Source organism: Ambystoma mexicanum, chromosome 5q (genome assembly GCF_040938575.1).
Source record: "Ambystoma mexicanum isolate Mex_15411 chromosome 5q, UKY_AmexF1_1, whole genome shotgun sequence".
Lineage (NCBI taxonomy): Eukaryota > Metazoa > Chordata > Amphibia > Caudata > Ambystomatidae > Ambystoma > Ambystoma mexicanum.
Genome location: NC_090933.1, coordinates 1080204088 through 1080217611, shown reverse-complemented (window position 1 = coordinate 1080217611; position 13524 = coordinate 1080204088). Strand labels below are relative to the sequence as shown.

At 48.7% G+C, this 13524-nt stretch overlaps 1 protein-coding gene across 1 annotated transcript in view; it reads right to left on the bottom strand.

Annotated features, from left to right (window-relative positions):
- FAM91A1 (family with sequence similarity 91 member A1) overlaps window positions 1-13524 on the bottom strand; it is a 1180047-nt gene that overhangs the window by 769048 nt on the left and 397475 nt on the right. The window contains exon 13 of the mRNA XM_069621589.1: window positions 6778-6890. Coding sequence (XP_069477690.1) covers window positions 6778-6890 — 113 coding nt within the window. The remainder of the gene's footprint in view (window positions 1-6777; window positions 6891-13524) is intronic.

Sequence of the window (13524 nt, the reverse complement as noted above, 5' to 3'; positions counted from 1 at the left end):
AGACTGCACACTCGCAGTCACACTCCGCGGTCCGCTCCGCGGAATGAAGGGTTCTTGTAGGTACAGGAGGGTAGTAGCACCACCCACAGTAACCGTAGAAACAGTAGAGAGACTGCCAAAGACTGCACACTCGCAGCCGCACTCCGCCGTTTAACTATTGAAAAATGTATATGTGAAGTGTTTGTGTGGTTCAGGGAGATTCGGGTTAGTTTGACTATACAGCATCATCTAGCTCCTCCCGGCTGATTGTACAATACATTTGCTTTATGGACAAACGTGCACTTGCTTCTTAAGTGGTGGGCCTAATTTGGGTTAAGGTGATTAGAGGTCCATCCGCACATTTTGCGAGCAAGGTAGGAAACCAGGCTGTTCTGAAACATTTGGGGTTTCCTGTCTGCACAACTCAGCTGTGGCACTTCTCTGCAGGGTCTTTTGTGCACAATAAAAGGATAAAGGTGAACAGGCGCCATATTGGTTAGAGGCCTGTCTGTTCCCCGGAGGCGTGGTACCGTGGTCCAGCTGTGCAAGGTGATTTGAAGGAGCACCACTTTGTAACGCTTCCAGTTCATGAGAGTGCAATTTTGGTGGGTAAAGCAAGGGGGTAATAAAGGATAAAAAGTGTTTTTTTCTTTGATTTAAGAAGCTTGGTAAGGGTAGAATCGGAGTGTGTGTGTGGAGATTATACAAGGTTACAGAGACTTAAAGCGTGAATGTTTTGAAGGAGTGAATGAACTGTTTTATTTTACAAACCCTTTGTATATATTTTTACCTAGTTTGTTATTTTAGAGGTGTGAGGTGGTATCCCCACAAGCACGTCCATTGTGAGGTTTGTCCCAATACCCTTCAGTTTGCATGTCTGGTTGCCTGGAGGCCTCACCTAGGGGTGAGGTGGCATCTTATTTTAAGTCCACCCATAGATACCATTCTGAAGTACATCCTTGGCATCCAGCATTTTGTATCGACTGTACAAACGGAGCCCTCGCCTCGCTTTTCTTGGTTAGTCGACGTGGTGAAGGGGAATTTTCCTGTAGTCTGGGAAAGACGGTATTGTAGTCGAGAATACTTTACTAGTAATGAAGAGAGCGAGAGCAGCAGTGGTGCAGTGGAGAACATTGCGCTCCTTCTATGCTTGAGTGAAGCAGATATCTCAGATATTGGCCGGTGTGTGTTTTTTGGATAAAGATGCTGTCATTTGAGTGAGAAGTGTCAGTGAGGGGAACAACTCGGGGGCAACGCATTTGTCTTGATAGCAAGACAACGCAACACAGGTTTGAATCCCGATCCCGCGCTTGTAACTAAAGTAAATAGCTAAGCAAGGTGAGTGCGGTGAAAGCGAGCAAGGTGAGTGATTGTGGGGGAAGACTAAGTAACCAGGAAGGGGGAAATAAAGGAGTTCCTTGGGTTGAAATTATGTGCCGGTCGGCTTTGGTGTTTTAAGTTTTTAATTTTAACCCCTTAAGGGCCAAGGACGAGGTATCTCGTCCTTGGAATTCCCTCCAGGGTGCCAAGGACGAGATAGCTCGTCCTTTTTGGCACTCTGTTTTGAGCGTTCCCTAGACACCAGGGATTTTTTTTTGCCCCTGTGAAAGGGTGGTGGCCTTCCCACACCAAGTGGAAAGGGGGGCCACCCCTTGTAGCCCTCCCTGGGGGCAGATTGCTGCCCCCAGGCAGGAGTACATGATGTGACCCCCTATCCAATTGGAGGAGGGGGGGCACCAGTAATAAGTGTGCAGGCCCCCCCAAAGGATGGGGCCTGCAGGGCCACCAGAAATTGTGGGACAGGCCCACCCAGTGGGTGGGGCAGTAAGGTTTGGGACCCCTGGTGCCAGATTGGCACACCAATGTGCCCCTCTGCGCCAAGGGGAGTTGGGTTACCAAAGGAAAAAAGTGAAAATGGTGGAACGCATTTTAGGGGGAGGGGGTGTGTGTCACCCCAAAGCGACTGGGACTTTTCTAATGGGACGGGGACCCCCCCCACCCGCAATCGAGTGGGGGCCATGTCATGCAGCCCTCCTGGGCCCAGATATCTGCTCCTAGAAAGGGACACCTGAGCCCAGGGAGGAGTGCAGGACAGCCCTCCCCTTATCTGCCCCCAGGGAGGGCTACACTTTGCTGGTGTGACCATAGGTAACACATGTTTTTTGTTTTGTTTACAGCTTTATCTACGCAAGCATCTGCAACGTTATGGGAGTACTGTTTTTTATTTTTCTATGGTTAGGTCCCACTGTCAGTGGGGTGGGTGAGACTGTGGCTGGATTGTTGGTGGTGGTGGTGGTATGGGTGGGAATGGGCCGCCTGGGCAGATATGTTGGTGGGCTGGGACACAATTGCAGGGGCAGGCAACAAATTGCCCCCCATGCGAGCAGAACATTGGTGTTTCCCTGGGAGCGGATCCCTCCCATGTGGGTTGTCCGTCTGCAAGCCCAGGCTCCACCTCTGGCTGTGCTACCTTACAGATACCACCTATGGGGAGGAATGGGGATCCTGCCGGGGCTCCCTGGAGCCGCTGCTGTGCTTAGGGGACGGTACACCCACATGGTACATGGATGTCCAAATCCAGGGACATCACCTCCAACCGTCCTGGAGTTGCGGCTGGGCTGCATTACAGCTTTTCCCTTCGTGGAGGTATTGGCACACTGCCGGGACTCCTTGGTGGGGAGAAGCTGTAACGCAGGGCAGCCAGGGCTCCAGCAAGGTCGGCTGTAATATCCCTGGCTTTGGTCACCCTTCCCCATGTGGCTCTTTGTTGGGGGTTCTGGGTAATAACTTCTGGGCCGATTTGCATATGTCAGACCTCTGTGGTTTCCCACAGGTGTCCTCTTTTGGGAAATACATGGGGTTCCCCATTTTCCCTGCTGGCTTCAACACCCTAGGCCCAAATCTGTAGGTTGCCCACATGAACAAAATGTGCTGTGCCGAAAGGCTTGGGGTTACCAGTGGGTTACCCTTTTCCTTTTGCGCCCCCGGTAGGTGCACCCACACATGTGAGGTACCGTTTTCATCGGGACACGTGTAGGGACGCGGGAAGGTAGGCCATGTGTTGTTGGCGGTGTGTTTCAGTGGGTGGCCAGAGCAAAATGTCCGAGATTTGTCTTGATTTCCAGACAATTTCAGAGACATTTCCCTCTGTCCAAGTCCGAAATGTGGCGAAAAAAAACCCAATTTCTACACATTTCACTCGGCTCACCCACCGTTACACGCTGCCAACAACACATGGCCTACCATCCTGCGTTCCCACAGGTGTCCTGATGAAAACAGTACCTCACATGTGTGGATGCACCTACCTGGGCGCCAAGGGGAAAGCCTAAAAGACCCCCTAAAGTCTTTTCTGACAGCTGAATTTCACTATTTTTTCAGATGGGCACACCATACAGATATGGGCCTAGGGTGTGTAAGCCACCAAGGAAAACAGGGAACCCCATGCATTTCTGAAAAGAGGACACCCGTGGGAATACACAGAGGTCTGACTTGTACGAAGCGGGCCAAAATTTATTATCCAGAACCCCTGAGCTAACTGATGAGTACCAGCTACTGTCCCATTGAATGCTATTACACTGAACAAGGTCAACAATATGGCAAGGTCCATACTGGGTTCTATGTGATAATTCTGCATTTTGAATAACAAATACAAAAAAGATCGATTTATTTTGGCCAATTTGTGTGGTCTCCAAAAGGCCAAATTATCACATTCTACTGCCCCCCCCTAAGAAGGTGATCCCATCTCACCCCACACTCCCACCCTCTCCCACGCTGTTACCTTCCTTAGAATTCAGGGGAGTTACCTCCCTCAACGCCTCCGTTTCCCGCCCATAGCATAGCATTCACCCTCACCACCTACACACTCAGACATTCAAGCAGTCTCATTTGCCCTCTCCCTGCCACCTCCCTCCGCAGATGCAATGCAAGAGGGGTGCACAGATGTACAAATACATCCAACCCAAAAATATTTTTAGAAATTGAGGGACAGACTTGCTTTGCATCTGTGCCTCCATTTCTAAAAATCTTTTGGGTTGGGTGTACCTCTACATCTGTGCACCCTTCTTACCAAGAAGGGTGCACAGATGTACAAATACACCCAACCGAAAACGATGTTTAAAAATTGAGGGATGGATGCAAAGCAAGAGGCTCTTGCTTTGCATCTGTGACTCCATTTCTAAAAATCGTTTTGGGTTGGGTGTACCTCTACATTTGTGCACCTGGGTTATGGGACCTTATTCTGCCGGCGGGTGCTTGGGCCCTGCAGCACCCGCGTATACTGCGCCCCTACACTTAGTCAACTTCGTCCAGGCAAATTCCTTTACTTTCGCAAGACGAAGACTGCCCGAAACAAAACACACAGAACGCTGTAACCCAATGTTGCGGTGTACCGCTCCTCGAGCACTATAATGGCACAACTAAACTCTCCTCTATGGATGACAGTTTGGGCCGCTCGACGCAACCACGCAGTAAGGCCCCTTACTCCGAACATGGAGCAACGGCACCTACAGTCTCTACACAGGATGTGATGCGTCCCTTCCTCTTCCTCTACTGTGGCATCACCAACTGACACTGGATTACCGACAAGAGACTTCACCAACTCCCTCGCTGTCCGAATGACGTCACCACTCGCATGGCGATCATCAATGGATGCATATCTGCCTGATACCAGCGTCCCTCATCACAGCAGTCTATGAGTTGAGCCGTTATTTGTCCCCAGCCGACATTAAAGCAAACTCCAGGTCATGTGCGGCCCCTCATCCTTCAGGACAAGGTCCCCTTCGCTCTTCTCTGTGGAGTTTGGGACGCGCTGCACATGCCCTCCATTTGGCACCAGGTTATGCTTGGCACAGCTCCGTGAACACCCTGTTCTGCAATTGCCAAAGAGTTCTGCAGCTCCCCCTCTTTCTTCTCCTTGGTATGCTGTGCTGCAGCCCTCCTTTATCTGGCCGTGGGTGATGGGACTTAACTTTCATGAGGGGCAGTGGTTCCTGTCCTTCTCTCACCCCTCCCCTCTCAGCAGACTGGACATCTTCTCCTTCCCTTTTTCACGTAGGTTCTTTTCCTGTACTTGAGACTCGTCACCAGTGTTGTAAAGCAGGCTCCTAAAACACTTTATCAAGGTTCCTCATGTAAGCTTTATTATTAGTTACAAAGTTAAGCTGTTACAATGAACCACCGGGTCCCATCACCCAGGCTAACTTCTTCCAACTGCTCAATCCTTGAACCCTCACACAGCATTCACACCCAAACTTTCTCTCAGCACGTCAACATTCTCTCAGGATCAGCATGCACCTGCATTCACTCCAGACACTATATAACAGCTTTGATAATCCCAATCTCCTTAGTTTTGTGTATGTTAGGTTTATTCACTAAATATCCCAGAATGCCTTTCATCCTTTGACTTTCAAGTTCGAAATTAACCTCAGTTACCTTTCAACATTTCTTCTGCTTACAGAGTTATACAGAACATCATTTTTGCTCACTTTTCAGTTTCAGATCTCTGCCCCCACTTCAGTCTCACACACACCATTGGGTTTCTCGCTCTCTCTAACTCACTCAGGTAGCGCAGCGCTAACAGGCAGCTCCTCGGGATCTACGGGCTGAGGTCAAGGTCTCACCACTTACCCCTCAGACACCTCTGGGACAGGCAAACGTCCCAGAGGAAGGAACACTGGCCTGGACACGACGAATAATGAGCAGCTCGCCTTACTCCGGCTTCATGGAGACAAGGCTCCCTCACCATGCTGCATCCCTCCAGCCACACCGGGTCAGCGTTTTGGCGTCCCGCTCTCCTCCGGGTGTTCCAGGCGTCCTGTGCTGCAGCTTCCACGTTTCAACCAGCATCCCCAGCTCGCTCAATTCTCTGTGACTGACCACTCCTTTTATAGCTGAACATAGAGTCAAGTGGAGTCAGGTGTGAATGGTTATTAGTGGGAAAGTGGTTTTCTCTAAAGTAGGTTTCCCTTACTTTCCCCGTTATTCCTATGGGTAATCATTACTGCCACCTCAAAATCTTATCAGGAGCACTGGCAATGCAGGTCACTTCTACCAAGTAACTTTCACCATGGAACACTTGTGCATAACTGAACAGCTATTTGACACTGTAGATCAAGAATGCCCAGATTGAACACAAAATGTAGCACTGGCCAGACTGAAAATACATGAAAACATGCCTTCCTATACTAAAGGCGCAAGACGTAGGGCTGCCACACATCAATTTTGCTCTACTTCTTAATCAACTTCAGAAAATAACTCCAGGCATTACTCTTCAGGCAATATCTCATGGGCTTCTCATTTGAAGAAACCCACATAAGTGAAGTTCCTTTGAGGGTAGATCAAGGGATTCAAATACACTGTTCACATCCCCCATGCAGACAATGACACCCTTTGCAATCATTAATTTCTTGTAAACAATCTCTGAAATATCCCCCAAAAACTAATATACAACTATAGGCACAAATGCAGAATAAATTATATTGTGCTTGTACGCCCCCCTTGTCTACATATACCATCACCCTCTTCCCAGTCAATCTCTTGGAAAAAAATCTCTGAACTGTTCCCCAGAACGAATTCTTCTGCGACATAGAACATTATCCTAGGTTCTATACTTCGAGGATGGTCTTTTCTAACCCCACGTAAAGCCGAAGGCATGCGCAGCATCTAGGTAGTGGAGACCCACCGAGAAAATCTAAATACAGAGAACATTTTCATACTTGGGCTAATTAAATATGCTTCGGTAACAATATCTTATAGTCTCAATTGTTGAATGACTGTACACTGATGAATAAGATTACTTACTGGTGAAAGGTTACCCATCATTAGAAAGGCAGTGAGTGTAGAATCAAAAAGGAATGCAATTCGCTTTGTATGTCCACTTGAAAGATTTAGGCTGCTCACACTGGATGTGTCCGCTGTGAAGGCAAAGAATATTTAATTTGAACGGGTCTTGGTTTTTATTACATTTTATTCAATTTAAGAAGATACAAAGTAAAATGAAATAAAATACAATATTTCTAAAAATTGCCCGCCGTATGACTATAAAACACATGTTTATGCTGCTTGTGCCTTTGGGGGACATTTTGTTAGTTTCTAATATCCTTTGAGTTTCCAACTCTGCAAGGGGAGGAACAGTCAAAAGAGACAAAGAAATCGTCCAAAGTAAGTAAACTGGTTTAAAGGTACAGTAAATATTTCTGGTCATCACACAATAAGGGCAGGTACATGCTATTTATTTGCAAAAATATGCTCTATATAACAAAGTTATAAAACGTTATGGCAAGAATTGTCCAATTCCCAATGGACTGCTAAATATTATTTCCCTCCAACAATAAATTTAGGGTACGATTACATTTAGAAGGATTGCTTTCACAGGAGAGAACTGTGAACAGAGGGTAAACGCAGGGCAGCGGGATGGCACCCACTCTTTTTAAAATTGTATATTTCTGATTTATCACTTGCTTTCCAACATCCTTGTTTTCCTCCTACAATCGGGGCACGTGAAGTCGGTTGGTTGGCTTACGCCGACGATTTAATATAACTGGATGCTACCAACCCGATCTGCCTCCAGAAGATTAGAGAGTGTGGAGGCATATGTTAGGGAAAATAACTCAATTAACCCAGAAAAATCCAAAGCCAAAGTTGTCTATTGGAAATGTAACTGGTATATTAACTGTAAGAAAATTGATGTGGTAGATTCCTTATTGTACTTGGGTGATTTTTATTCTAATAAGAAACACATGCAGTCCGTGAGGGAGACTTTAAATATGAAAATTGAGCAATATGTTCTCCAAATGAAGGTGATCTAGAGGAAATATTGTTTTTATTCGCTATTGCCAGTGCTGGAATTTTATGGAGCAAAATTGACACCAGCCATTGTATACAGTCTCGAATTAATGCTGCATGTGATAAAGAAGTGGATAAGTATCCTGCAAGGTAAAATATGGGATCTGGACTGGCCCCACGCCGAAGCCAACACAGAGGGTCGGGCCCCCACTCGTGGGGCGTGTGCCCTCCTCTGTACGCTCTTCCGGAGCCTCTGCTAGGACCTAGGCTTCCCGCCCCGGAGCCCCCTTCTACGCAATCTTAACAGGGCCTACAAGTCGACCCCCGATACCGCTGGAACACCTCGGACACTGCATCAGAGCCGAGGACTGGAGCCAACGTGAACAGAGGGTGACACAGTTGGAGGGAGGGGCCCCTGGTCCCAGGGTGTGTGCCTCCTCCCACCATAACACCGTTGCTCGCCAGGACACACCGGACACTGCTCCACAACACACCCCAGGACCGGTCTACTGCATCAAGTGCTGAGGGTAGTGCCCCCGCTTTAGGGGCGTGTGCCTCCTCGCACCCATACATCGTATGAGCACCAAAAGTAAGCTAGCCAGATACGCCTATACTCCGCCACATCCTGATCCAGAAATTAACTGCACAATGTCAGCGGAACCCTCTGAGACGGGAGCAACAGCCACCAAGGGAGACATAGCCGCCCTCCTGAGCGGAATCAGAAATATGGGCGCCAATCTGGGTGGCAAAATTGACAAGATGACCCAGAGGGTGGATAACATCGAGGAGAGGCTAGAGGGCGTCGAGAACAACCAAGCCTCGATCGACACACTAGAAGCCCAACTGGACCACTGAATGTGCAATATAGAGAAAAGAGAGGAAGACATCCGTCTGAAGATAGACGATTTAGAAAATAGGGAAAGGCGAAACAACCTGTGATTCTTCAGAATTCCGGAACGGAAAGGAGAAACAGAAGAGGACCTCAAGCATACCATACATGACATCAGAATCCTAACCGCAGATGAGAATATTGACAAACCCGCAATAGAAAGAATGCATGGAGCTGGTGGCCCATGGCCCTGCGACGCCTCTGCAGCCCTCTAACTAAATGGCTCAAGGACCAAGGCACAAGATATAGGTGGGGATACCCCTTCTCCCTCACGTTTGAACATGGAAGCAGGAAGATAACACTCTGCTCCGAGGAGGAAATTCGAGACTGTATCGTGGATCTCCTTGGCACTGACCCCAAAGAAGGATCACAAGATGGACCAGCAAAGGGTAGAGCACGATGGGGACCTCAAGGCCCGAAAAGGAAGAGTCAGGGGAGCCAGAAAATACAGACGTCCTAATGATACGCCGGAGAGTGCCAAATGATGCGGTACACACAAATTATTCGACCTGGCTAAGTCTACTCAGGAATCATGGTTCGGAGACTCTAACACGCTGGAGACCGGCACACTACAGCCACCAGGTTCGGCCCACAACGAACTTTCTATCAGAGCTATAACAGATGACCGGCTGGCGGCCAATGAATCTGGAAACCGCATGTATCATTACATTTGCTATTTCACAATAACAGTTGTTGTTGCTTGTTAAGTTGTAATTCAAGTTGATTGTTCAAAGATGTGGGGGGGAGGGGGCTCAAAATGTTAATATGATAATACTTGTGATGGGGTCGCATGCACCTGGTTCAACTCGAACGCCATCAAAATCGGACTCAAATCCTCGCGAGGAAAATGATGTGCGAAAAGCTATAACTGAGGACAACGGGTATTATGTACAATACCCTGAAAGGGGAGGAGGTGGGTGGGATACACAAAACTTCGAAGTCCCATTCGGCTCGGGACAGCTATCAGAATACTTCCACGGTGGCGACTCTCGGCGAAGGCCGATGTGACGTGATTAGCGAATCCACAGGACTTACCACTGATCGACGGTCGTGACGAATCAGATGACTGGCATGGCACTCTTAAAATTGGCACGCTCAACGTCAAGGGGCTTAATTCCCCCACCAAAAGGTTGCTAGTTTCCCGAGAATTCAAGAGAGCGAATCTAGACGTACTTTTCTTACAAGAAACCCGATACAGCAAAGGAGAAGAAAGGAAGGTACTCTACGCCAAACTAGGCACAGAATACTGGGGCTCCGGCCCTCTGAAGAAAGCTGGAGTTGGTATTCTAGTCAACAAAACAATCCGATTTGAGCTCTTGAGGTCCTGGTCAGACATGAGTGGTAGAGCACTTTTGTTGGTTGGCAGGATACAGGACACCATCATCACACTCGCATCCGTATATGCACCCAACACTGGACAGTCCCGGTTCCTTCAACACACCATCCGCAAGGTCATGAACGAGGCAGAGGGGGAAGTGATACTAGGAGGCGATCTCAACACGTGGATGGACCCGGATATGGACAGACAAGCAGGCAACCCATCCACAACCTCTTCACCGGGCGCTTGACGCTCGCGGGTTACAGATATGATGGACGCCTACAATCTCACAGATGCATGGAGACACATGAATCCGAACCGGACAGGCTTCACCTTCTACTCTACACCACATGCCACGTACTCCAGAATTGATTATGTATACGTAACCTCGGCACTCGCCGCAGCAACGAGTTCGGAGGAGCTCCAAATGGCGATGCAATGAGACGCTCTTCAAGGACCCAATTTTTCGGGAGCAGCTTGAACAGGACATCACCCAATACTTCGAGCAAAACAATATAGGTGAAACCCCCATTAACAGTCTGGGAAGCGGACAAAGCCACATGGAGGGGAATTCTTATCAGGGAGGGAGCAGCGAAGAAAAGAAAACGCCTACTCATAGATAATAGACTTCGAAATGAAATTACTCAACTCAATCTCATGGCCCAATCGGTGGACTCTGACAGACCAGACAAGATCAAAACAGGCCAACGACAAGAAGGAAGAACTACGGCAACTAGAAACAAGTAGCATTGTGCACAAACTCCCAATGTCTGAAGCAAAAGCACTATGAGCATGGGGACAGAGCTGGTGCCTTACTCGCTGCAAGACTCTGCGGCCAACGCCGTGAGCGATGGGTGCCTACAGTGCACGATACAGACACACCCCACGACCATCGTTCCCCCCAATATTCCTGAAACTTTCGCCAATTTCTATGAGAGATTATACACCTCGCAGGCCGCACCGCACTCAGAGGCGATCACAGACTATTTAACCAAATTGGCCACACCAACCCTCCCGTTGGAAACTACACAAGCCATGGATGCTCCCATCACGGGGTAAGAAATCGAGGATGCAATCAAAAGACTCCCAGCGGGGAAGGCTCCGGGGAATGATGGCTACACGGCAGGGTTTTACAAGACTTTCCAGAATGCCCTGCTCCCGTTCATGTTTGACCTCTTTAACAACATCCTCCACTCCGGTGTGGCACCCAAATCCTTCTCTGAAGCACTAATAACAGTGATCCCCAAAGGAGGAAAGGACCCCAAGCAATGTGCCTCCTACCGCCCAATATCGCTCCTGAACATCAACGCCAAGATCTATACAAGGGTTCTCACTGCACGCCTAGAGTTGTACATGCCCGCAATGATCCACAATGACCAAGTAGACTTCATCCTGGGCAGGCAAGCTGCAGACTCCACCCGCAAGACCCTCCACCTAATACATGAGGCAGAACATCACCAAACACCACAGCACTGTTTTCAATTGATGCTCAGAAGGCATTTGATAGAGTTGAATGGCATTTCTTGGAGGCCACGTTGAAGCAAATAGGACTGGGCCCCACTCTTCGACGAGCGATCAAAGCTGTCTATACCGCCCCAAAAGCCTCTGTAGTAGTGAACGCCCAGTTCTCCCGCTGGTTTCCTCTTAGTAGAGGAACGAGACAAGGCTGCCCCCTCTCGGTGATACTTTTCGCACTCTCCTTAGAACCACTCGCCCGAGCCCTTCCAGCGGACACAGCCGTCGAGGGAATGCAAGTCAATGGCAGAGAGTATAAACTGGCTTTGTATGCAGAAGACATCTTGCTCCATGTATTAAACCCACTGCAATCAATCCCAAGGGCGATACGCATCATAGAGGAATATGGGACACTCTCTGGTTTCAAAATAAATAAAACCAAATCCATCCTCTTTCCACTAAACGAACCCTCCCCAGAGCAGCAGATCGAGCTTGAACGCCTTGGCCTGATCATCGGGGGCCCCACACTGAGATACCTAGGGATCAACCTAACAAGAGATCAGCTCTACGAAGCAAACTTCCCACAACTCCTAAATGCTCTCAAAACTGATCTCGCAAAATGGAAGTCGCTCACAATCTCCTGGATGGGACGTCTAAACGCAATCAAGATGGTGAGCCTCCTGCGTTTCCTATATCCCTTCCAGGTCCTGCCCATCTCGATACCGGATCACTTTTTCAGGCAGGTCAAGAAGGTCATACTGGAATTCTTGTGGGACGTAAAGAAACCCCGGATACCATCCGATATCCTGATACTTCCGAAGGAACTGGGGGGAGTGGGCCTCCCGGATATAGAGCGGTACTACCAGGCAACCCAACTCAGAATCCTGATCCCACACCTGCGCGATAGAAAGGACCTCCAATGGGTCCAATTAGATAATGATAATCTGGTCCACGTAACCCTCGCAGAGTGGCTATGGGTCCCCAGATCAAAGTTCACGAAACGCCTACGCGACCACCCATACTGGGCACTATGTGGAACATCTGGAAGAAAGGGAAAGGGATGACTGGAATCACAACGTGGCCTTCCCCCCTAAGCCATCTCTGGTCCGCCGGGATCCAAGAAGAAATCCCCGAACATGCCAGGTATCAGGCCTGGTTTGATGCCAGACTAGAGAGAGTTGGCCAACTGTGGAGAAATGGGAAGAAAAAACCCTCCAAATTCACCCGATTCCGATTTTCTTGTACCTGCGACTGAAAGGGGTCATATCGGGGAGAGAATGGAAGGCCACCACACAAAGAGAGCTTACGCCCTTTGAAACGATCTTCGACACGACCAACTCAACTAAAGGTTTAATAGCCCGCATGTACAAGACCTTAATCGCTAAAGACCAAACTCTGAGTCTCCGCCTCAAAGAGCGATGGGAAAAAGATTTCAACAGAGAATTCGACCAACAAGCCTGGGAAAGAATTTGCGAAATGCCAGCCAAAACGTCAATTGCCACCAAGTACAAATTGCACGCCGTAAAATTACTCCACCGGTGGCAGTATGCTCCACAAAGACTGTCTAAAATGTTCCAAACCTCCAGTCCGAAATGCTGGCAACAATGCGGCATGGACGCGGATTACTGGCACATGTGGTGGAAGTGCCCCAAGGTATGCATTTATTGGCAAGAAGTCCTGGGATGGATAAAGCAATTGGATGGCATAGAAAGGGAACCATCCCCTCTTATCCTATTTGGCCTTGCAGAAGAAGACGAATTGGTGCACGTAAAAGGACTGGTAACTCCACTGCTACTGGCAGCAAGAGCAGCCCTAGTCATCAAATGGATGTCCCCACGCCTACCAGATGAAAAGGACTGGCTACATATTGCCATGAACATATACAGAATGGAGAAAATAACTGCGGCCCTCAATGACAAAGTCACGCGACACGAGGAAGCTTGGAGTGACTTTACGGGACATTACATCACAGGTACAGTCGCGCGCGACTCCCCGCGCCAATGAAAATACCGCTCACTGTGTCCCACCAGGAACCGAACACTGAACACCGAATACCACACAGCCTAATAACCATGCCTGTCACAAACTTCGCCTGTAACTC